The 24,857-nt window shown below is 36.6% G+C and overlaps 4 protein-coding genes across 4 annotated transcripts; 1 reads left to right on the forward strand and 3 right to left on the reverse strand.

The window, feature by feature from the left end:
- Positions 1–5,201: 5,201 nt before the first annotated feature.
- On the reverse strand, positions 5,202–7,271 carry LOC140891393 (uncharacterized). Its single transcript, XM_073299856.1, has 2 exons — positions 7,024–7,271; positions 5,202–6,735 (listed from the first exon to the last, which is right to left on the reverse strand). The coding sequence occupies exon 2, from the start codon at positions 6,714–6,716 to the stop codon at positions 5,421–5,423; it is 1,296 nt and encodes a 431-aa protein (XP_073155957.1). The 5' UTR covers positions 6,717–6,735; positions 7,024–7,271; the 3' UTR covers positions 5,202–5,420.
- Positions 7,272–7,765: 494 nt separating this feature from the next.
- LOC140893176 (uncharacterized) lies at positions 7,766–10,404 on the reverse strand. The gene is made up of 3 exons (XM_073302242.1): positions 9,975–10,404; positions 8,267–8,406; positions 7,766–8,047 (listed from the first exon to the last, which is right to left on the reverse strand). Exons 1-3 carry the CDS (start codon positions 10,118–10,120, stop codon positions 7,968–7,970), a joined length of 366 nt encoding a protein of 121 aa, XP_073158343.1. The 5' UTR covers positions 10,121–10,404; the 3' UTR covers positions 7,766–7,967.
- Positions 10,405–11,574: 1,170 nt separating this feature from the next.
- Positions 11,575–18,601, reverse strand: LOC140893398 (citrate synthase, mitochondrial). Its single transcript, XM_073302462.1, has 21 exons — positions 18,571–18,601; positions 18,390–18,500; positions 18,070–18,146; positions 17,794–17,856; positions 17,009–17,050; positions 16,680–16,745; positions 16,510–16,575; positions 16,250–16,363; positions 15,929–15,992; positions 15,545–15,627; positions 14,511–14,560; positions 14,355–14,432; positions 14,128–14,256; positions 13,988–14,030; positions 13,699–13,785; positions 13,128–13,229; positions 12,640–12,747; positions 12,495–12,545; positions 12,132–12,205; positions 11,978–12,029; positions 11,575–11,883 (listed from the first exon to the last, which is right to left on the reverse strand). Exons 3-21 carry the CDS (start codon positions 18,118–18,120, stop codon positions 11,791–11,793), a joined length of 1,416 nt encoding a protein of 471 aa, XP_073158563.1. The 5' UTR covers positions 18,121–18,146; positions 18,390–18,500; positions 18,571–18,601; the 3' UTR covers positions 11,575–11,790.
- Positions 18,602–18,966: 365 nt separating this feature from the next.
- Positions 18,967–23,460, forward strand: LOC140887498 (GTP 3',8-cyclase, mitochondrial). Its single transcript, XM_073294756.1, has 7 exons — positions 18,967–19,135; positions 20,142–20,762; positions 20,916–21,083; positions 21,163–21,354; positions 21,739–21,807; positions 21,999–22,109; positions 23,109–23,460. The coding sequence occupies exons 1-6, from the start codon at positions 19,076–19,078 to the stop codon at positions 22,080–22,082; spliced, it is 1,194 nt and encodes a 397-aa protein (XP_073150857.1). The 5' UTR covers positions 18,967–19,075; the 3' UTR covers positions 22,083–22,109; positions 23,109–23,460.
- Positions 23,461–24,857: the final 1,397 nt, after the last annotated feature.

Below are 24,857 nucleotides of genomic sequence, written 5' to 3' on the forward strand. Positions count from 1 at the left end.
CTTCTGGCCTTGTTTGATCACACCCGGTGGAGGGAACTGGATCATCCTTCTTTGGAGGATATAGATCACTGTCACTCTCTTCCTGTAGATTTGTGTTTTCCAGTCTGTGACTCAGATCATTTATGCTCCCTTGAGTTTGTTCTGTACATAGTAGATTCATCAAAAACAACATGAATGGTTTCCTCGACCGTTAGTGATCTTTGATTGAACACTCGATAAGCTCTGCTAACGGCTGAGTAACCAATAAAAGTTCCTTCGTCTGCTTTGGCATCGAAGGCTGTCAAATGGTTTTTGCCATTGTTGTGGATAAAGCATTTGCACCCAAAAATTTTGAAATAAGAAATGTCAGGTTTTGTGCCATTCCAGATCTCATATGGAGTTTTGTTAAATCGTTTATTAATCATAGATCTGTTTTGAGTATAGCAAGCTGTGTTAACTGCTTCTGCCCAAAGTCTTTGAGAAACATTTGAATCAGCAATCATAGTTCTGGCTGCTTCTTTTAAAGTACGGTTCCTTCTTTCAGCCACCCATTTTGCTGTGGGGATCTAGCAGCTGACAACTCATGCTTGATTCCCTGATCATCTAGATAAGTCATAAGAGTGATGTTTAAAAATTCAGTCCCTCTATCACTCCTGATTCTATCTATTACAGTAGATTGTTCATTTTGCAAGCGTTTAAAAAGCTTAATCAGGTGAGGTGCAGTTTGATCTTTTGAAGAGAGAAAGATGACCCAAGTAAATCGAGAAAAGTCATCTATAACAACAAGAGCATATCTCATTCCCCCTATGCTTCTTACTGGTATAGGACCAAATAGGTCCATGTGAAGTAAGTCTAAACATTTGGAAGAGGACATACACCCTTTATTTTTAAAAGTTGCTCTCACCTGCTTTCCTAGTTGACAAGCAGGACAAACTTTGTCTTTTACAAAATCTCCTTCGGGCAGACCAGAAACCAAATCATGCTTCCTCAAGTTAAAAATGGACTTAAAATTTAGATGATTTAACCGCTTATGCCACAACCAATGTTTATCATGATGAGCAGTAAGACAAGTGGGTGAAGAAATATGTGAGCAAGACCAGTTTACCTTGTAGGTGTTTAGGTCTCGTACACCGGTCATAAGAGTCTCACCTTTGTCATTTTTTATGAGGCACGTGTGTTTGTGAAACTCGACCGAATGATCATTGTCACATAGTTGACTAATACTTATCAAATTATAGCATAGTTTGTCAACAAGTAACACATCTTTAATAATGAAGTTACCATGGATGATCTTACCCTTACCCACGGTTTTACCTTTGGAGTTGTCTCCAAAGCTGATCTTTGGTCCTTTGCACAACACCACTTCTGTTAGAAGTTCTGGATTCCCTGTCATGTGTCGTGAGCAACCGCTATCTAAATACCAGGTAGTGTCCTTGATAGAAGTGGTTTTCTCGCCCGTTTGGACTTTTAGTACCTGCAAAGAGTGAAGAACTTTTGGTACCCATATCTAGTAGGGTCCAGGTCGGATTAGCCCTTTCGGGACCCACACCTGGAACACCCTTACAGGTTTGCCCGTGTGTGTGTCCAGAAATCTGTGCGGTCGATAGGCAGTAAATGTGTGTGCTTGTGAGGTTGCTGTGTGCTGCTTGCCTTTTTTATTTTCATCAGTTAGCATGTACCTCTTTTGAACTGGCCTGCAATTAAAGTACTGGTAAGGCTTCTCCTTTGACCATATTTTCTTAGAGTAGTTAGACTCATTCCATGGCCTTTTGAAATTAGATTGGTTTCCCTTTCTTCTTTCATTAGGTTTTGGTTTGATCCAAGTTCCTCTTTGATTAGAGGTCTGGGGATCCACATATCCCAGCCCTCTATGCTTAGAGCTTCGTTCGTTCGATACTTTCTGATTTTTGTCAAAGCTGCACTTATCGTGTTCATATATCGTGCTGGACCTGACAAATCTTATTTTGTTAAGATTGCCTTTGTCCAGGCTTGACTGAATACAGGATTCCATAGACTGTTCATTTGTTCCAAACCCTAGACCGGTTTTATCATGCACCGGTCTTTGGATTTCTTGAATCTTGTCAATGGTTACCGAAGATTTATTCCAAGCCTTAATGGTTTCAAGTAGTTTTTTATTTTCAATCAAGGTAGCTTGGAATACTCTTTTCAAGGTGTCGTTCTCAGTAGCCAGCAGACTTAGCTTGACCTTAAGACCATCAAGCTCTTTTTGCTGCATGCAGCTTGATTTGCTTGACTTATCTTTTAGGTTAGCTCTTTCTGCCTTTACTTCCTCGAACTCCTTGGATAATGCTTTGTATTCATTAGCCATTTCGTGTAAAGCAGTAACTAAATCACTGTGAGTAAATTCAGGTGAGCCAAAGTCAAATACCTCCTCAGCTTCTTCTTCGATGTCGGCCATAAGGCATTCCACTTTTTCATCATCGCTGTCATCTGAAGAGCTTCCGGTATTGGAGTTGTCAGAGTCAGACTCAGCCCACTTGCTTTTGCTTTCATCTGCTACTAGAACCCTTTGGTCTTTTCCTTTTCTAAACGTCCTTTTATCCTCCTTACCCCTTCTTCTTTCGGAGAATTGCTTCTGATCATTGTTCTTAGGCTTGGTGCAGTCTGCAATGAAATGGCCTGGCTTTCCACAGTTAAAACAAGTAGGACCATCGTTTGTATGGTCCGATTTATGATAATTTTTAAATTTAGAATTGTTTTTACGCATAAATTTACCAAATTTCTTGACAAAGAGTGTCATGGCTTCATTGCTGATTTGCTCAGCTGATCTCTTTGGAGGTTCCTCGACCGGTGGACGTATCACGGTTGAGGTTAAGGCCTTGGTTGGTTGAGATGTGGATGGTTCATCTTCTGTTCTCATGTTGAGCTCGAACTCGTAGGCTTTGAGATCAGCAAAGAGATCATGCAGTTCAACCTTGCTCAAATCTTTTGACTCTCTCATGGCCACTGTCTTGATCTCCCATTCTTTGGGCAGAGCTCTCATAACCTTCACAGCAATTTCACGGTTAGTATAAGTTTTACCTAAAGCAGTAAGATCACAGATGATACTACTGAACCGTTCATCAAATTCAGCCATGGTTTCCCCTGGCTTCATTTTGGCGTTGTCATATTTTTGAATGGCCAGAGTGAGCTTGTTTTCCTTTGTCTGGTCATTCCCTTCACACAGCTGAGTGAGCTTCTCCCAAATCTCCTTTGCTGTGGAACATGACTTGATTTTGCTGAACATATTCTTGTCCAGTGTTTTGTATAGGATGTCCCGGGCCACATTGTCAAGATTGGCCTTCTTTTTGTCCTCAGTGGTCCACTCAGCTCTTGGTTTCTCAATCATTTGTCCTGCACCATCGGCTAGAGCTGGGTTGACCTTCATAATTTTGATAGGACCGTCTGTTATGACATATAGCATGTCATCATCCTGTGCTGCAAGATGTGCCTGCATGCGAATTTTCCAATCATCATACTCTTCTTTAGAAAACATAGGAATTCTGTTGAAAGAAGTCATGATTTGAAAACTTCAGATCAGCAGTTGAGAAAGGAACCCGCTCTGATACCACTTGTTGGGATCGGTTCAGAGGGTAGAGGGGGGGGTGAATACACTCTGAAACTTTTTCTTCTACTTCTTTAGAAAGATCAAGTGAGGTTTAGTTCACTTAATCAGTTTTCTCAACTTCTAAAATGTTTTGAACAACTTAAATAGTGCGGAAATAGTTCAAAGGTTTTAGTGATGCAAAGTTTATAATGCAATGTATGAGCAGGATGTGAGATAAGTTGCAGTAAATGCTAAAGCACGATTTTATGGAAGTTCGAAGGCTTAATCCTTCTACGTCTCCCCTTCTTCCACTTAGGAAGGAATTCACTAGAAGACTTTGGTTATTACAACGTCTTGTAATACACCCACTTCAGACTTAGGACTTATCCAATGCCTAATCCGAAACTCCTAGATTTACACAGATAAGATTCTCAGTTCTTATCAGACTGGTGGAAGCTTTCAGAGCAGCTTCAAGTCTCTTCAACACTGAGTATAGTTGAGTTGAGCTTCTCAGACTGCAGAGCGGTCGAGAGGCTTGAAAACCCTAGGATGATCCTTGACGATCAGATATGTGAACTGTAGGCGAGGGTTTATTTGAGCAGCAGATGAATGATCTTGTAAGTGTGCTCAAGTATATCAGATGAGGACTTCTGATATTAGTCAAGTGATTGAAATTTTTCTGAGTTGCTTGTCTCTCTTCGTTGTCTTGTCTCACTTCTTATTGTTGTTTGAGCAATCTTCCCTTTATATAGGTCAATCATCAACGTCTTTATTTTGAACGTTCTGATGCTGCATTGAATGCACATTTAATGCTCATAAATGCATTGATGATTCTGCATGAGGATCGTACACTGCAGACAACTTCCAGGATCCAAAACTGGAATAAACGGTCGAATGCTTTATCTGCAGTCATTCTGTGTTTTTGCCATTTTGGTACAACCTGTTGTCTTGATTTGCAGGAGTCAACAAATCTTCTGAAACGCCGGTTCTGCTTTTAATAAAAGATCCTGCAAAGAACATCTTGTCACAGGTACTTGTCTCGAGATATCTAGATAGGCAGTTGGCATTCTACCGGTAGAGATATTTGTCCTCTGCTGGTTTGAATAACCAGTCGATAAGCTTGTGACTTCAACCGGTCGAGAGATAAAGACGGTTGACAAGCTTCCGGTAGATAGATTTATCCTCTGCTGGTTTTGATAGCCAGTTGATAGGCTTGTGACTTCAGCCGGTCGAGAGCAAAGGCGGTTGACAAGCTTTCGGTAGAAGTTGTAGTAGGTTCCTGAAATACAATGGTTGGCAGCACATTCCTATACAATGAGTTGTTGTTTGTTATCACCAAAATATCGGATTCAACATATATGTTTTAAATTATGTAGTATTTTCAATTTATTGAGAAATTATGAGAAACCTTGGGATAATTAAAAAATGTTGGACAAGCAATATATGTAATATGTTAAGTATGCATTTTTCTGGCTTATTTTTTTTTAAAAATATTTCTAGACACTTGACAAGATGACACATCCGATGCGGGTGTCTTTGGGATTTAAATGTGATTTTTATACATAGCTCACAAATTTAATTTACCAACAAAATGTGATTTTTATTAAAAAAAATTTTAAAAAAATTAATTTGTCTTTATTGCAATAATTCATGTATTCGATGAGACATTGCATGGTCTCCAGTGTCTCGACAACAAAAGTACATAACAAAAATGATAGAGATATACGTGACTGAAGAAAACTAGAAGCACTTTGTCAAACGCAGCATGTTATATAAAAGCCACCAAATTGGTGATAGGAAACAAACAAGGGGTTCATAAGAGAATTTATAATGAAACAAAAGTCCACATGGAAATATCGAATCACCAGCTTCATCACATTTGGATCGAAGGGCTTCAGTTCAACCTTCTCCTTCTAGTTTCGCGCAAATCGCGACTATCTATGTCATTAAGCCGTGACATAATGCTTCTCCTTCGGGAAGAATAAGGGGAAGATGATGATGATGGGGCCACCTGCAGACCAACCTCATCACCACTTCTCCTCAACATGGTTTGCACTAGAGAACCGGAGACTTCGGAGGATGGAACGACAGGTAAAGTAGAGTTGGTCTCTCCACTTGAATCCGGAGGATGATGTTCAGAGTGCACCAAAGGAACATTGCGAGTAAATGGATTTCCAACGGCAACTGATGATGCACGTGCCTCACTTCGTAAAAACCTATTGTTAATAACAGTCTCCAAGTCTTCAACTAACCTTTCGGCATTACTCAAAGCAGATGAAAGAGAAGAAAGAGATGCAGCACTTTCTGTTAATACTCTGGAAACTTGCTGGATCCTCTCGCGCCGGCTTCCAGCTGCTTCAGCATTTTGCGCCTCCAGAGAGCCTGAGTCGAAAATGGGAACAGCACCACCAACCTGCTGGTGAGCCTGATCACCCATAGCACCAAGACTAATCCTAATTCGCCTCAATGCTTCAGAAACAGGAAGATTGGACATACCACGAGTTAGGCGTTGTTGCCTAACACTCTCAACTCTACGAGCTCTGGGTCTTGGTGGTATCTTCAAGCCAGATTCCAATTCAGATACATGCTCAGTACTATCATTTCCATAAATTGGAATTACCATGCTGTCCGATACCTCTCCCTTACAAACAGGACATTCCTTCGAAGTCGAATCAATATATGATACCTGATAAAAACAAACCCAACAAAACAAGTGACCACAACAAGTTAAGACAGGCTCCTTTGCTAGATCCAGGCATATATTACAATCGTAAAAGCTCCCACCTTCCTTATCAATCTTCTTGACCTCCAAATTCATCTCCAATGCCTTCGCCACCAAATGAGAACTTTCCCTTTTATAACCTTCCCCTCTCCCAATAGTCCTTTCTAGACCACCCAGGTCACCACTTCCATCAAGAACAAGTCTCTCGCCGTTCAAATCAACCATCAATTCACCTGAAGAGTGACCAGTTTCCACGTTGTTTCGAGCTTGCCGCCACCTCTGGCGTTGCCTTGCTCGAGCAGTGACAGCCTCGAGCTGTCGAATCCTCTGCTCTATCCTACCATGCGCAGTTTCCAACTCATTCAACAAGTAACCAAATCTTTCGACTGAACCCACTGGTGGTTCCACAGGTTCTTGATTTAAATCAAGATCCATCAAATTCTCACCAATCAAATTATCATCGCCCATCTCACGCAGAAGCTCGAAACTTCAAGATTCAAAAAAACCCACTTTAACCAAAGACCAGAATTAGGCAAAAACAAAGTAACTAAAATTTGTCACTCCAGACCTGATTCTCAAAAACCAATAACCTTTTCTATTTAATCTAAATTAAAAAAAAACTGAAAAGAAATCAACCTTTGATTAAAAAAATATACAGAGGTTTAAAAAACCCACTACTTGAAAAAAGACGAAAATTTTAATATTCAAACCCCTTATTTGGTAGATCAAATTAGCAGGAAAAATCTAGAAAAAAGCTAAAGATGACGTTTTGAACCTGGAATTTTTCCCCTCATCCGTACTGAATCTCCATTGTCCCCTTGTTCTTTGATTTTTCTTCCATTCACTATTGATTTGATAAGTGGGATCCCCAATTCACGTATTTAGAGAGAATAAAACGGCAGAATTATGGATTATTCGGGAGACTCACTGAGTAATGAGAGAAGAAAACTAGTACGGCGCCAAAGGGTTAAACAAAGAAAGAAAGTCGGCGGTGTGACCATACGCGTGTTCTTATGAATCTGCTCAAACGCGACTTTAGCGTGCATTTTGAACTGCTGCCTGCTGGTGGGGCTGTGCCCTTTAATTTTTCGTCTTCTTCAAAATTTTAAATTTAAATTCTTAATTAATTGTCACATTAAAATAATATTATTTTTTATATCAAAATAATATTTTCATCGTAAATATTAAAAGATCGATATGTCGAAAGTAATCGTATATGAGACCATATACAAATACAAGACACCTATTCTTCGTATTATTACAATTTTCAAATTCACGTACAACTCATTAAGCTTCTACGTTACATTACGTCAACATTGAAAAATTAAATACGTTACGTCAGGTCCTATCCATTTGAATTTTATACACATATATATTAAAATTTTAATATGATGAGAGAAGACATGATATTTTTTGTCATCTTGTCAAACAAAATAACATCATTTCTCTACACCCACTTCCACGCTCTGCATTTGTAAAATCATTGTTATATTTTTTTTCAAATATATACACCTCAATATGATCATAAAATTCGAAAATTCAATGTTCTGTAATATCATTAATTTAAACCACATGCATGTGAAACATTGAATTGATGGTGTCCTCAATATTTGCCATTAAAATGTATTTGGTGTTCATGTTTCCACCGATGCGCTCTTGGACCTTGATGTTTTCAAAATGGACAGCATTGGGGGTCCCTCTTGCATCTTGCTAGCTCCATTAACCATTAACAATCTGTCTTCCACAATTTAATCTATTTACTTCACATTCTCCATAGTGGTGCGTTTGGTATGCAACACCTAGCATGATGATTTATCAAGAAATTGCGTCACCAGTGTAGGGCTTAGGATGAATATATTCAATAATCTCACACTCGCCCAACAAACCAAATGAAGGATCAAGTACAAACAGAGTGAAAAAAACAGTCTCTTTTCAATGAGGTGGACGGACTATGAAGCTAAAAAGCCACACAACAATGGATCCAAGGATCCAAATTACGCCAAAGAACACTACAAAACCTGCCAAAATAGTGAGGAATGGAGGCCCTCGAGCAGGGTCGCTGGTTTTTGCGATGTTTGATTCCTCTGGGGGATTAGTTTTTGATGCAAATATAGGACACCACCTCTCTTTTACTTTAGTTCTTGCTTCATTCTTGATCCTGAGTGGGAGAAACAATGTCAGCTAACAAGCACAGCATCACAATGAGATCAATAACAATGAGGTGTGGCGATGTTTTTTGATGCGGTGCCTTCCTCCTAAAATACTATTCAATGAATGGTCAGTTGCATCAGTAAGATACTTTTGGTGAGATAGACACCAAACATTAATCCCACACTATGACAAATCATAAATAGCTGTTCTTAATTACCATCCGTAATTATTCTATGTTTTGAGCTAGTCGAGGTGAGGTTGGATCCAAAAATAACAGCATGCCCAGGTTTGAGGGACATAACCAGCATTTGGCCTTAGATGAAAGCCAAGAATGGTTTACGCAAGCGACAGAAATCATAAGGACTGGGGGCACAAGTAACATTTTTAATGCTTAGGACCATAATTTGAAAACACATTTTAAAGAAATCACATCATATGCTGTAAATCCAAAGCCAAAATAGTAATATTTTGTTTTTAGAGTTAAGTCGTGTACTCTATGCATGCACATACGAAGAAAAGAAAATGTTTTCGTAGAGATTGGTTTGAAACTATTCTCATCCGATTCATGTGAAAAAGATCTATCATAGAAAAAATATGCTTTTTTATTTTTTTTCTATAGTTTATAACTCCTCGCAGACCTTTATACCAACTCCAAATTATATAATCACATCCTTTCCACAGTTCTGTAAACTGGGTTCCCCCCCCAACAATGCCCGTGAAACCAATTTTTTCATTGCAGATTTCCCAATGATCTAATTTTTTTTTTCCTTTTTGAACGAGAATTTAGTTGTATTCCCCAAATTCAATCAAGATGATAAGAACCACCAAACCTGAGGTTGTAGGTGCAAGATGCTCGATTTATCTTTTCAGTGACAAAAATGTACAGAAATTTGTAGTGCTAGTTGTATTCCCCAAATTCAATCCAGTGATCTAGTTTATACTGCTAGTTTTTATCTTACTGCTAGTTGTATTCCCCAAATTCAATCCAGTGATCTAGTTTATACTGCTAGTTTTTATCTTTTCAGTGACAAAAATGTACAGAAATTTATCATCCATATGCTACCTTCATGATTTATAGTAACCAAACCATCCAATGATATCAGGTGGTGAAATGCAATGAAACTGGAAACAACGAGAATCAGCCATGCTTGGAGTTCAAACAAATGGATACAAATAATCACAATTGATCACGCTCTGGGAAGACTGGAAGTAGAGTTGGATCAGTAAGAAGTAAGAACATTCACCTAAAATGCAAAAGTTCATTCCTTATGTCTAATTAAAAGATTAAACTTCTGCCACTCCAAGTACAATACGATCTAATCGCATTCAAAGATTCGATTAATTCACACTAATAAATTAGTCCCATCAACCACTTTCAGCTCAACTTGTCCAAACTGAAATTAAACTTCGAACACCACCCATAAATTGGAAACAAAAACAACAAAACAAGCTCGAATCACCAAACACAGAAGCTCAGATATAAATTCAGGTAACTCAACCGGCTGAATATAGCTTTAAAAATCTGGAAAAAAACAATATTTCTCAAATTTGAGGGCAATGTGGTGACAAATGTACCTTATATTCACATGGGCTACAGATGTAGATGTACAGCGAGCAGGAAAGAAGCCGTCAAAGGACAGCGCCGCCTGAGTTCCGGCGTAAATACGACGGACGGCGCCGGCAGAGTGAGACGCCGGTGCAGGAAGGTGCAGAGTGGCCATACTTCCAGAAAACGGCCGACGAAGGGGGCGATAATTATTACGCGGCTATTTCCACCGCTATACAAACCCTCTCCAGGCCAAGCCACGTGGCATTCATGGTCCTTTTAATTTTATTTCTTTTTTATAAAAAGGTTAATTGATTAGTTGGATAAAATAGTAATTGATTACAATATGATAATCAATAATATATATAATCTTATAATAATAATAATCAATAAATAGTATGAGATAATTAATTATCGCAACCTTAGATGATTAGGAGCAACTTTTAAGAAGACCGAAAGCAATTGAAAATGACACTGATATTTTTGGAAGAGAGAAAATTTTGGGACAACTTTTGGACAATTAATGATTCATAATAAGCAAATAATCATTTCAAAGACAACATAATAATAAGCAACTAATAATATATAGTTCTGAACCTTCAAAAAAAAAAAAATAGTTCTGAGTTCTAGCAAAATAACTCAACAGTCAAATTACATTATGTTAACAAGTAATCTGTGTATGCGAAAATTTATCTTCATAAATAATTTATGTTATATCTAAACAAAATTAATATTTTTTTATATTTTAAACTAAAAAATAAAATTAAAAAATGATAATTATAATAATTTATTAATATATATATAAGAATAAAAATTTTCAGCTGCCCAACCAATGACGTTCAACTCGTCTCCGACAACTAAAACCCGATAGTGGGTTTTAGTGATACGAATTTTTTTTAAAAAAAACAATTAAAACCCAATAGTAGGTTTTAGTGGTCGAGAACGAGTTGGGCAGGAATGATTGGGCATCTGAAAATTACTCTATATAAGAATATACAATTTGCTCATCTATTAGATTGAACAAAGTGGTTATTTCAAGAGATTAATATATTATTATATGATAATATACATGTATGTATGTATATATATATATATATATATATATATATTATTGATAAATAATAGTTGTGTTTCAACAAAACTTGAAAAGTAAATGGACTACATAAATAATAAACGAACATTTGTTTATTTAAAAAGAAGCAAGCCGATTGTCACTACATATATTGTATAGATTTTAATAATTTTTTGAGATTGGTTTTAAGAAGTATTTTTGAGTAATCTCAAACACTAGCATAAGTGCTTGCTACTTTTTCTTGGTATCAATGATATCGTTCGTTACTTACCAGGAATCAACCATATACTAAAATTATGGATAAATCCCCGTAAAATCATAAGAAAAATCTAGTAATTTCGTTTCAAAATGTTGTACCAACCAGCATTTTCTCAGTAAATTACTATTCATGGTAAAGAAATGACGAGAAATGAAACATTTGGGAGTTTTCTTTTCCATCGCACATATATAATTAACGACTAAAAGAACACCAACTCTTGTTTTCTGTGCATCAAGTGTGAGTAACTTACAGAACCACTTGAATCTCCCCAGTATGCTTAGAACTACAAAAGCCCTCGTTTCAGTCCCCTTTTAAAATCAATTTATTTTCAAATGACTAAAATTTTTTACACTAGCATCGTAGACTACACACTCACCAGCTACAGAATTCAAAATTTGTGGATAACATGAGACTGGAGACATACCTCATTTTTCCTCACTAAATGCTTTTCTTAAGCAATTATTATTAAGAAAATGGTTACAACTATTGAATCTCTACCTTTGAAATTTGAAGTTCAAACTGCTTTCTTGCAGTAATTTTCAAGCCACTCCATCGTGACACTCTTTGGTCTCTCGAGTGCCAATCCAAGAGCACGGTCCCATATTAACTAAAATGAACAAAAAAAAAAAGGAAAAAAAAGGAGTTCAGGGACCTCCAACAAATTTGGCAAGAAGAAGACCGTGAGAAGGAAGAGGACAAACCTGAGCACAAATGCCAATAGACCTTGACACCCCAAAGAGAACAGTATAGTATCTGTTTATGATATCGATCAAAACGACAACGCTCATAATATTTTTCTTATCATCTTTGGAAAGACCAAATGTTATGCATAAAAGATGTTAATAGCTTTTATACCTTGCTTCCGTTAGACCGTAGTGATTGAGCAGCACTCCACTATGAGCATCTACATTTGGCCAAGGGTTTTTCACCTGCAAAAGTCAGATCCAAGAAAAAAATTGTCAGGTTGAAGGATGATAATAAAGGTAATGAGCCACAATCACTGTTATAGTAGCATGAGACAATAATGGGTAGTTTGAGTGGGGATTTTTCTTTCATCTCTTCCTTTTTTTATGAATATGTTCGGCCTCTTTCTTTTCTATTTCCCTCCAATTTTTTGAATCACTTATGAAATCTTCATTTTTAAAACAAATAAATAATCACTGAATTTTTTCAACTATTTTCAAACAATTATTTCTCATCTAAACAATCCTCCCTTGCCTTGCCCAGTTCCAACAGAATAGGTGGCACAACTTCATAAAGGTTTGAAACCTGAAAGGGAAAAGAAGAAAATAAAGTTAGAAATTAGAAAGACACGACAAAAGAGAGTATAGCTACATCAATGCCCTGAGGATAAAACAGTAACCAGTTTAAACAGTGGATCATCAGGCAGGTGCTTCAGTGCAAATTCTCTCTGGCACGTGTATCTTGGATCTGTCTTACGCAGAACTCCATGTCCAAATCCAGGAACAACCTTCATATCGAATTGAAAGATGAGGAAGTAAAAATTCAAGATATTTCATTCATGAAGTTGTTTGAAGTCTTTAGGAAGGGATCTGAGGATTCTGTCTAAAGTAAGAAAGATAATACACTAGACATTTTGTGCTCCAAATAAATTTTCCCACAAAGTTCAGTTCATTTATGCCACAGAACACAGAAAACGGAAAAAAGGCAATGGAGAACGAAAAGAATCAGAGTTGCAGTCATTACAATTGAAGTCACAACCTATCAACTCAAGTAACAGGCAGTAACACATTTTTTCCATATCACCTTTATTCATCATGATTCATGAAAAATAATAGATGCACAAACATACATGGAGATTCAGAAAATATGATCTACAGTACCATCTACCTTGCCACTGTTTAAAGTTTTCCAAACATAATCTTGTAAATGCTCCTTGCTGACATTTTCCCCACATTCTTCAACCACAGATTTAATCCACAGTAAGACTTCCTGTAACAATACCAAAACATAAGCAAATGTAAACACAGAAACACCTCGAGATGCAACATTAGCTTTGATGTTATAATATCTAAACTAAATTAAAGAAAAAGAAAATCCAAGGAAGTGAGAGCTCGTATCAACATGAATTGACCGCTCTTGAGGAACTGCAAAAAATTGGATAGGTTTATGTAAAGTACTGCTTTACAATGACGCAAAGTTTAAAATCTGTGGTCTCAACCATCAAGTTAGTAATAATTTAAAAATTTACAATCACATATTTCACTAGGAACATAAAAGGTAGAAGATTATTTGATGAAATAAACTGGGTATTCATTTACAACAGATTTTCTCCCAAAATAATAGGACACCTGGTCCCACAACTAAATGGCAAGTTCAGCAAAATTTGACGAAAAGGGATTAATCAACCTTGCTTGCTAGAGAGACGAAAGGGGGGAGGGCAGGGAAGAATTTTTAACACCTGATTTGCCAAGCCATGAAGTGGACCAGCTAAACCATTTAATGCAGCAGCAAATGAAAGATAAGGATCTGAAAGGGCACTGGCAACCTGAGCAAGTAATATCAGGTGTCAGAGCAATACATTAACTTCTATATACACGTCCCATATGGCATGAACACCTAAATATTTAAGATATCAAAGAAATATGCACTATAACGGCACATAGAGGCAACTTGAACCACACATAAGCATTTGCATCGCATTTGTCCAGTAGCATATACAAAAGATCATAGAGGAGCAAGTCACTTACTAAGTGGCCGGTATGGGCACTAACATTCCCCCCCTCATGATCACTACAGGAAATAGTTAAAAAATAGTCGAATAAATATTCTAGATAATACGAACATATTATTTGTCTTCGTATGTATGATGCTAAATACTGAAACAAACCTATGAATTGTAACATATAGTCTCATAAGCTCCAGCATGGCTGGATCATCAAAACCTAGCATGTGGGCAAAATTTCCACCATAATCTAGAGAATCGTCCATTGGTACAACTTCTCCTTTCTTGTACATCCTTCACAAGTTCAAAGAGTAAAAAAGAGCATCTGAATGTGCAAAATGATATTAATATTATTAACACAAACGTTTTATTCCAGCACAATGTGATATAACCTGCGGTAGACATAAGAAGCCACAATTGGAACTTGAGCAATCAAACTAAGACAATCCTCATATGTTGGTTCCCAATACCTAAAAAATGGTAAACGATAAATTTGAATAAAGAACAAGTTCTTTTTTGTTAGAACCAAAGTCTGGTAAAGCACTCACTTGGACTTGTGAATACCCTTCTCATATGCTTTTTGAAATTCGCTTTGAACCTTGAGCAGTCACAGCAATATCAACACTCAGTCAATATTTACTTTGACGAAATCAAGAGCGCAAGTTTTTTACATAGTTGGATACTTTGACATCAATGAACATGATCAACAGTTATACTAGATTGCAATCACTAGATCACAACAAAAAGCAACTTAATGACGTAAAAATACAAATGGACAGAATCATGATCAAAAGAACACAGTTAAGAGAAGGGAAACGATCTACGATGGTTATTCATCTTACGTGTTCAGGCTAAAGGATTTATAAGTTCATTGTCAATCCATGAAAGTGGTAATTTGACAAGGAAATAAGTGCAACAATTGAGATATTCAAAAAATATGTTGAACTTTAGCAACCAAAAATAAGTGAGCAAAAGCTATCACCGTCAGTCAGTCATTGAACCAACTTGTTTTGGATAGAAGAAGCAATTGGTACATACTAAAACAAAAAGATTTACTGACTGAGGAAATTAATTAATGCCAAAAACAAAAGTCCATTCCTAACTACAAATTGAAGTTATGAATATTCACTGCCTAAAAAAATCAGTACAACATAGCTCAAATACCAGAAGTCGTAAGGCATAATCTGACAGATATTAATATTAATATTAATACAAATAAAATAATCCTCTTATTTCCACAAGGCAGTCCAAATCCCCTACCTCAACACATGATATTCCCGAGTTCTATTCATGCTCAAGTGACTGCTTTTCCGTTTTCTAGTTTTACGGCTTCCGAAAGTGGCAGGAGAAAGAGCTACAGTAGCTTGAAAACAACATCACCTTCTACACTCTTATATTTTATAGTGTCTCAAAAGAGTAACTATCAAACATATGGCTATCACACATATTACTAGCTATCCCTAGTGTTTGTTAACAATGATGCTTAAACATTAGCATTCGAAGAAGTATGCATAAAGATACATCATATGCCATAACTCACTGACAGATAGCAACTCAAATAAATTGTAGTTCATCAATCCACCTGAAGTGCCATGACCCCAGTTGCAAACTGAGTCATCGGATGAGCAGTAACAGGTAAAGCATCAATGGTCTTATATACATGATCTGCAATCACAAATAAGTTTTAATGGCGAAAATGTTGCACATCATAGTTAACAAACACTAGGGATATCTAACTTTAGCTTATAATAAAAAATTTGAGTGAAAAGAACAGCAGGACAAAGGAAAAAGATATTACTGAAGAAGTCAAGGAGAATGAAATATTTTCAAAGCCAGTTCAACCAAAACGACAAGGTTGATACACCTAGATTGGAAGTATGAACGAGAAATTCTAGTTGAGAAGGCTGCTTTATCGTTTTGAAACCATATACTAGTCAGCTAAAAACAGATTAGAGAACTAAGTAACCTGGAATGGTAGCTCGACTTCTCAACTCCTTTGACAATGAGTTCACTTGATCATTTGTCGGAACCTGGATAAATTAAGAAGAAAATACAAAGAACAACCTTTACAAAAAAAAACCAAAGAGGAAAAGAAACCTGAAATATAAAATGAGTTATTTAAGAGGAGCTGGACAACTAGCCAACTTTAATCTAGCTGCTACGTGTTCGATCAGGTGCGTAAACAAAATATGAGGTCACCCAAAGCACCGCATTACGATTTCAGCGAAATGAAAAATTACCGCCAAAACAAAGAGATGAGAAATACTGAGACTGCTCGACAACCTACCTTTCCTGTTAAAAGAAGCCACAAGAGACCCTCGGGCAATGGTTCTCCACCAGGCTTTGCTGCAGGTAACACATTCTGACATTCGGGAATGGACATGCCCCGGAAGCGAATACCCTGATAAAAATCAAATGAACAAAAATACAACTTGAATAATAACCATTGTACTATATTTTCTCAAAGAGTCATTAAATTTTGCTACATTTTGTTCAGGAACTGCAGGAAATAATTTTAATATGAGACCAGGGAGACTGGGAGAGTACCTCTTCTGGATCAAGCAATGAGGTTTCCCACAATAATCCTGTCATACCTCTCATACCGCCGAGTACCTTCAGAAAATGTAGCAGAAAATCATAAGTACCTGAATTATCAAGTTACCTAAAATGACCATTTGAAAAAATTGAGAGAGAAAGTACGAAAGGAAATGGCGTACCATATCAACAGTAATGTTACCCAACTGAACCTTTCCATGTTCTTTCTTTAGCGTTTTTAGCCGTTCCTTCGAAAAATAAACAAGGATTATGATGTGAACATCAACCAAAGCCCTTTCTTCCATGTTTCTCAAAAAAAATTCTTTATCATTGCAATAGTATAAATAAGATAAATATCGGATGATGATAGTCATAATCAAACGAGAAAACAAGAAGATGTCTTTCATTTTTTGTAACATATATGCAGGTATGCAGCAGGAATTTCAAACAAAAAACTTGACAACAACTTAGTTGGCAGTCTTAACGACCTTGTTTATTCTAGAAAATGTACCTGTTGTTCTGGGATCAATTCCTTGAGTTGAGAATGAAGGTCCTACAGATGAGCCAGTTTATAAAATGATGAGATTAAAAATTAAGTGAGTCATTCACAAGTGAAAATAATAATAAAACAAGAGCAATGATGACAGCACTTGATCACAAAAATTATATTTGAAATAGAAAAAATCGATGTTCTTCAACTCCACATCAATTGTAAGCCAGTCTGTTTTAAGGCCAACATAAATTTATGCATGCCTTGTATCACTCGTATAGAACATCTCAGCATCTGACAATAAATATTCCAAGCAGGTCCCCCTATCTCCTTAATATATAATATATTCCCCCTAACCACTTCTAATTGGCAGATTTGATTCAGTAAAACAGGGAAAAACGACAGTAAAAGGGGAAAACTGATGATCTCACAGGCACAGCTTCATTCCTTGTCAAAAGTAACATCAAGCAGGAAAAAAAACACCGCAACGAACATTGGAATTCTTTTTCTACTCTAAAATTTCCATCCTCAAATTATAATCAGATCGAAAATTCTTCCCTTCCCTTCCCTTCCCTTCCCTTCTCTTCCCGTCGTATTATATACTACACATAACACTTGCATTATGTTTGATGATAACAAAAACATGAAATTTGTGCATAATAAATAATATTGTTATCTTTTTAATCCTGTCTGTCATCTCTTCGTCTGTTGGGACATGAATATGCCAAATCATGATTGATGCACGACATGCTCTACCTATGGATCAGTTCAGAAAGCAATAATCACATGAGACACAGAAGGCTTACAAGATCAGTGGAGGTCTGGACTTGAGGCCAACGGACGGAATTTCGGAGACCTGGCTGTTGAGCCTATTGCATACACAGACTCAAGTTTTAAAAAATATAAACCACAGAATTCATAAATAAAAACTATCCGGGGCAACCCAGCTCGGATGCTCGAGCATCTCAAATTCAAAAAAAAAAAATCAGTTTTCATAAATAATGATTTAATGCAGGCTGGAAGCATAGACTTGCCCCTTAAATTGATTCGGACTCTCCAACAAACAATTAGAAAATACTCACAGCACGCGAACGCAGCTTGGATAATAGAGAAACGCTCCTATGGAACACCATCGTTCAGTAGAAACAAAAGCACCGCACTACAAATTTATCAAGGAAAAAAAATCAAAATATAACCGCGCAAACTCAGACCCATAAATATATCAAGACACACTAAAAAAAATCAAATCTTTTATGCTAGAAACTTGTTTCACTGGAATTTGCAGCAGCTATGGGACCAAATTCATCGGGTGTCTTACAGCAGAATCGGTAGTAAGTTCTTACGAGATGAATAAATCAAACACATTAATCGGCAATAAAGAAAAAGATTGAGAAATGCTTACGCTGTAGGAAATGGAGAGATCTAATGATTCGTGAATGAATTAATTATTCCGTTAGCATTCGATCAAATGGCTCACACGCGGCGACCATCAAGTACGGATACGAGGGGACACCTGCTATACAATCCCAACAAACATGAAACAACTGATAACATTGTTATCAAATTGCAAGTAAAAGAGATACCTTTCACATTTTTGTAATTTGATGATTTGATGACGATAAAAATATATATATATATATATATATATCGTATAACTCACTAAGATTTAGGTCCGTTTGGTTTCAAAAGACAGACCAAAAAAGTACTTTTTTTAAGTGCTTTTCATTCAAAATTAGAGCTTTTTCAAAAGCCAAAAATTATAATTTAAAACGGGGCCTTAACCTTCTTCCCTAACAAAATTTTCAAAAACATTTTTTTTAAAGCAATCTGAAACACTATTTTATATTTTAAAATTTAAATTAATGGAAGAGGTAATTATTTTTAATTGGCAAAAAAAAGTTATAAAAATATGAGGGAAAAAAAAAGAAAGAAATGATAATTAGGCAATTTGATTTTAATTTTGTACGCGTGTAGGGGGACAGGGCCGGCTGAGGTTGTCATATACTTCGTCCTCATCCGATTTCCTTCATTTTTGGGACAAATTCTGACGGACGACAGCAAGTGGAATGATCATAATTTGCATTCGATATGCGGCCATACATCTCCAAGATTGCTGAATGGAATACGGCTTTGAGAATTTTCAGCTCCGTGGGTTATTCTTCCCTTCCCTTCCCTTTTTTTTTTTTTCAATTTTTTTTAATAAGAAGCCAACGGGTCATCTTTTGTATGGAAAACTAACTGAATATCATCTTATCAATTGGCGAGTGATGGTCAATTGTAGTTCAAATCTTGCTGTTTTAGTTTTTTCTGTATTGTTTGCATTTCATGTATTGGCTTCTTCATGTTTTTATGTGCTTTCAAATTTTCAATTTTGATATTGATGGAATGCTTGTATCCCTCCACTTTGTTGTTTCTCCCCTCTCTTTAAAAACAAATTATTCATGTTTTTTGGAGTGGGGGTGCGGTGGGGTTTAAGGGCTTCGTATATAGTTAGAAATACTGAAGTCACTTGCCTATGGGGATCCCTTTAATCTGCTTCCTGTTGTATGATGCCTTAAAAGTGTCAAGGTGTGCTTTTTAAGCGTCGCTTTTACAAGCATGTGCCTCTCACTTCGCGTCTTTCGCCTAAGCTTTGGTGAATTCACGCGCCTTTAATAACTACAAGGGGTTTAATGCAAAACAATTGTTTGTTCTCAATATATAATCACTGCTTAAGTTATAATCTGATACTGATGCCAATTACTGAATATGAAAAGTAAGTTTTTTTAGTAGCACAAGTTATCAAATACTTTAAGCTGCCACTTTCTAATTGAGCATCAATGTTTCCTCATTTCTGAAAGAAGGTATCGTGCATTGATGAAGCTAGTTGTGAAGAAATTTAGGACTTCGTGTTTGGAATTACTCGTGTTTATGTGAAATTACGGTTCTTAATTTTTTTATTTCTAACTTTTGGTGAGTGAAACTAATATTTCTGTCATATCCGTGATATAAAAAAAATGGAAAATGTCACCTTTACCATTTGGTTTCCTTTCACCATTCTTCGGTAATAGGTATCACTTTTATAGCGCCAGTTCTTATGTTTCTGTCAGCTTTTATACCTTGTTATCATTTATTCTCTGCCAATTGGTCTAATTATATTCAATGCAATCTACAGGATAGCTATTCTATCATGTCTCGCATTCTAAATAAAAGTGGTAATGGTCCGGGTCTGAGAAATGATTGTATGAATGACACGGTACCAAAGTTATATGCTACTCTGTGTGAAAAACAAGCCGCAGATGTACAGAAAGATGATCCTGCATCTGATATGTTGGTTGATTCATTCGGGAGGCTACATACTTATTTAAGGATCTCATTGACAGAACGCTGTAATTTGCGATGCCAATACTGTATGCCTGCTGAAGGTGTGGAACTTACTCCTAGTACCCGACTTCTCTCTCAGAATGAAATCGTACATCTTGCTGATCTGTTTGTCAGTTCTGGGGTTACAAAAATTCGCCTGACTGGTGGGGAGCCAACCATCAGGAAGGATATTGAAGAAATTTGCTCCGAGCTGTCAAGTCTAAAAGGATTAAGAACTCTGGCAATGACCACCAACGGAATTATCCTGGCAAATAAACTTCCAAGATTAAGAGAATGTGGAGTTAGCTTGCTGAATATAAGTTTAGACACGTTGGTTCCTGCAAAGTTTGAATTCATGACTAGGCGTAAAGGCCATGACAGAGTGATGAAATCAATTGATGCTGCTATAGAATTGGGATATAATCCGGTCAAAGTATGTTTTCAGCATTCTCAATATATCATTACTTTCGCTTGATTTCTTCTTCTTTTTTTTATTTAATTTTTGCGAGCTAATAAATCAATTATGGCATTATTAATTAGAATTTTTCTGCTTTCAAGATCTTCTGCCATATGTGTTCTATTTCAGATAAACTGTGTCGTTATGCGTGGATTCAATGACGATGAAATTTGTGATTTTGTTGAACTGACACGTGAGAAGCCAATCAATGTGCGATTCATCGAGTTCATGCCTTTCGATGGGAATGTGTGGAACGTGAAGAAACTCGTGCCTTACTCTGAAATGTTGGATATACTGGTAAGGTAGAAACCTACAGCTCCTTTTAACTTTTAAAATTCCTTAAGCATTCCTTAAATGGCTCGATATCACCAAGCAGGTTAAAAAATTTACAGGACTTCAAAGGATTCAGGATGATCCCACAGAAACAGCCAAGAACTTCAGGATAGATGGGCATCTGGGTACGGTTTCTTTCATCACATCGATGACAGAGCATTTTTGTGCTGGTTGTAACAGACTCAGACTTCTAGCTGATGGGAACTTTAAAGTTTGCCTCTTTGGTCCCTCCGAGGTCTGATATCTTCTCACTTGTTATAGAGACATTCTTGTACATCTTTATGGTGATATCTTGTAAATTAATTATTAGATAATGCTTATAAATAGCTGTTTAGGCATGTTTCCTTTTCTCTTCATAATCATCCAATGAACCTGTTGTGGGTTAAAACTTCTTGACAATCGGTCAAATGTTCTTCCTCTGTCATCATTGAAACCAATTATTTGGAGTATGGTAGTTTGTCTCTAATAAAATGATTCGCAGGAGTAGCTGGCTTGGGTTCATTGCATGTTTCATTAAAATTTGGCATCATGACATGAGACTTTGTTTTTAGATTAAATTCCTGCTCTTGTGAAAGGTAAGTTTACAGATACCATTGACATGAGAATTTTATGCTGTCAGGTCAGCTTGAGGGATCCTTTGCGTCACGGTGTTGATGATAATGAACTGAAGGAAATTATAGGAGCAGCGGTATGTAACTCTATTTGGCTTGATAATGTTTTGAAGACCAAAACCTCAATATCCAGTCCATACCGACTTGTGGAATTTTTAAGCAGGGTGGTGGTGGGATTTGAATATTTGTGGTCATGTCCTCTATTACAATTCTGAGTTTTATTATTGACTCCGCAGTCTTTAATTTCTGAACCTCGTTCCAACACCAGGTCAAGAGGAAGAAAGCAGCTCATGCTGGAATGTTCGACCTTGCGAAGACGCCAAATAGACCAATGATACATATTGGGGGCTAGGGATAGCCATCCCTTTTACATTATTCTGTATGTTTTCATCTGTACTGAATTATTTTTTTTGGAGCTTTTAGAGTTGCATTTCACTCAACAGAAAAGGATGACCACACTTGTAATTATTGATGGAAATGCTCCACCAGATTCGACCAACCTTTTAAATTTAACAGAATGTTGTTAATATTCTCCCCGAACATTTAGGCTGGATCATTCACAGTCTTTTGCGAATTGGCTGATTGTCAAAATGTTGGACACTCATATCCAATTAAGTAAGGTCAGCACAAATGCTCCACCGGACAACTACATAGAGCAGGCACATGCACTAGCTTATGGACAGAATTATGGCATCTTATCATCTCTATTAAACATATGGCATATTTCTGGGGGTGTCTTTCCATGTTCTTTTTGCCTCATGTATTGATAGTAGTTGTTTGACGCTCCATTATGAATGTAATCTGATAATTGCTACTTCTACTAATCTCATCAGTGATGCTTATTTCTCTTTTCGCTCATATCTTGTTTCAACTTCTGGTAAAAATATACTTTTCAACACACCTCAACTAAGCACACTTCTTTATCTTCCACATCTTGTTGTATTTGCAAGAACAAGTACAATTTTTCAACACAGCCTCTCTCAATTCAAGTGGATGATTGTTCTCCAATGTCAGAATTTCTTTTGCGAAATTTCAGGTCTAATAGTAGGCTTATAGATTTAAGGAAATCAATAACGCACCCAACCAAAATATCTTTGAAATGGCAATTTATGAAAATGTTTCTAAATTTTATCTTTACAGTTCCTTTTATCGAGTGGTTAAAGAAAGTCTTTTTCATTCCCCTGATAGAAGAACTTCATTTAAAAGATATTTGAACTTAAGCACATCATGCACTTCCGGGTCATATATGGCCTGCACCTGAAGATTCTGCTATTTTATTGTGTAGTTATTTCTCTCAGCTGTTCTTCTCGTTTCCTGATCACACATTATTTCTTTGCTTATCCTGATGTTTTTACTGGCAATTGCGTCTTCTTTTCAGGGAGCAAATCTAACTTCAGTGAAACTGTGACCGGCAATCATTCTTCCGTATAGTGGATCACAAGTTGAACAAACCGAAGGGATGTAGGAGAATAAAGAATGGAGAGTAAAAACAAAGAGCAAACAAAGGAAAATGCTATATACGAGGACACAATTCTGTAATATCTACTGAGGATCTGCCTGATTAGGCTGAATGTGACACAAAGTTGCCACTGTAAATTAGTCTACATGTTTGTTGTATTTGTGAACATCTGTAGTCTCCAACTTTCTCGGAATTGCTAATTGTAAATGTGTGTGAACCTCTTGTAAAGGAGGTGTCCCTAAAATTTTGTACTGAAAATGAACTTACTACATGCTGAGAATGGGTATATGTGTTGATCAATGCAATAAAATCTAGGTCTTATAAAATTCTTTTTTCCAGGAACAAATCATTAACTGTGTTGGTAGGTGTTATATGCATTATGTTTTGTTCTCCAAATGCTCTGCATATAAAAGACATTTCTTCTTGTGTTTAAGGTTTTAACATCAAAATCATGCAACATGCAGTGATTGTTATTTTGCATCTACTTCATTGCTCTTTGTTTGGCATAAACATGAAACTACGATATCATTTTGAGTCTACGTATGTATTTTCTTTAGTATCACTCTTGTTTTTTTTTCCCATTTTCATTACCTTGTTTAGGCGAGGTCTTCTCTGTTTATTCCTTAGTGTGCATATTTTAAAGACTCCATTGTACACCCTAAAAAGATTCACCCAACTGATTGGTTACTAACAACATTTATTTGATCTTGTAATTTTGTGGGAAGCCTGCCAGGTCGCCTCGATGGGAGCTTCATTTTGGGAGTTACAGACTTTGATGGTAACTTTTCTTTATTTGTTAAGTTGGTTGAACGTTCATGATTCATGTTACTTATAATGGGAGATGAATATATAGGTGATGTTATACATCTACTGGAAATTTATTTTCTTTGTATCAAGTACAAGTGGCATAGAGAAGCCACCTTAGTCTAGTTGACACGAACAATATGCTTAATTACACAAAAAAGGCTTCCATCAGTGTTATTGTACTTTAGGAGCAAATTATTTTTACATGAATGAAATTCTGTACACGGTATGGAGACTGCATAAACAAAACCAAGCATGCACTTGATCTCTTTGTTAATATAAATCACACGACTAGCACTTCTGTCATACAAATTAGCGAAAAACTTCATGAATCTAAAGATGATTGCCAGACCTTTTAGCAATACATGGTAACTTGTCAAACCTATACTGTTCTGAAGCAAAATATAAAACCAATCTCTGGGACTATCTGGAGTAATTCCATAGTGCTGAAAATGCGTGCCGCGGGAAATACCCGATTCCATTTTTTATGGATAAACCGCATGTAAGACTTCCAGATGTAACATCCTCAGTGGATCCAAGTAATATTGACTAAGAGAATGATATGGATTTCTGTGGCCTCTAGGTCCCTCAAATGACAGCCACCTGCCCAGTCCTTCGTAGCAGCTCAGTTAAGTCACAAAACAAGAAAGCCATTCCAAATTTTATCAAATGACACCAAATACCAAATACCTTTGTTCAATCCCAAAATACAGTCACCTCACAGCATGAGAAAACGTAGAGCCAAAGTATGTTTGCTTGACCGCTAAGCATAAACGGAACAATCCGTTACTACCCTAAAGAAGTGAAATGAATGAATGAAATATATAGAACTTCCCTTTTCTGCACACAAACTTAAGAATGGAA

Source organism: Henckelia pumila, chromosome 3 (assembly GCF_033568475.1).
Source record: "Henckelia pumila isolate YLH828 chromosome 3, ASM3356847v2, whole genome shotgun sequence".
Classification (NCBI taxonomy): Eukaryota; Viridiplantae; Streptophyta; class Magnoliopsida; order Lamiales; family Gesneriaceae; genus Henckelia; species Henckelia pumila.

Bases quoted from the DNA above. Each gene is read 5' to 3' on its own strand.
- LOC140891393 (XM_073299856.1), bottom strand. From the start codon at position 6,716: ATGGGCGATGATAATTTGATTGGTGAGAATTTGATGGATCTTGATTTA.
- LOC140893176 (XM_073302242.1), bottom strand. From the start codon at position 10,120: ATGGCCACTCTGCACCTTCCTGCACCGGCGTCTCACTCTGCCGGCGCC. The intron at 8,407-9,974 runs GTACATTTGTCA...TCTCCCACTCAG, and splicing joins GTAGCCCATGTGAATATAAG to GATCAAGAATGAAGCAAGAA. The intron at 8,048-8,266 runs GTTTTGTAGTGT...TCATCATGCTAG, and splicing joins ATTCCTCACTATTTTGGCAG to GTGTTGCATACCAAACGCAC.
- LOC140893398 (XM_073302462.1), bottom strand. From the start codon at position 18,120: ATGGTGTTCCATAGGAGCGTTTCTCTATTATCCAAGCTGCGTTCGCGT. The intron at 17,051-17,793 runs GTAAGCCTTCTG...GCTCATCTGTAG, and splicing joins TCCAGACCTCCACTGATCTT to GACCTTCATTCTCAACTCAA. The intron at 15,628-15,928 runs GTTACTTAGTTC...TTGTGATTGCAG, and splicing joins AAGTCGAGCTACCATTCCAG to ATCATGTATATAAGACCATT.
- LOC140887498 (XM_073294756.1), top strand. From the start codon at position 19,076: ATGCGGCCATACATCTCCAAGATTGCTGAATGGAATACGGCTTTGAGA. The intron at 21,355-21,738 runs GTCTGATATCTT...TTATGCTGTCAG, and splicing joins GCCTCTTTGGTCCCTCCGAG to GTCAGCTTGAGGGATCCTTT. The intron at 21,808-21,998 runs GTATGTAACTCT...TTCCAACACCAG, and splicing joins AGGAAATTATAGGAGCAGCG to GTCAAGAGGAAGAAAGCAGC.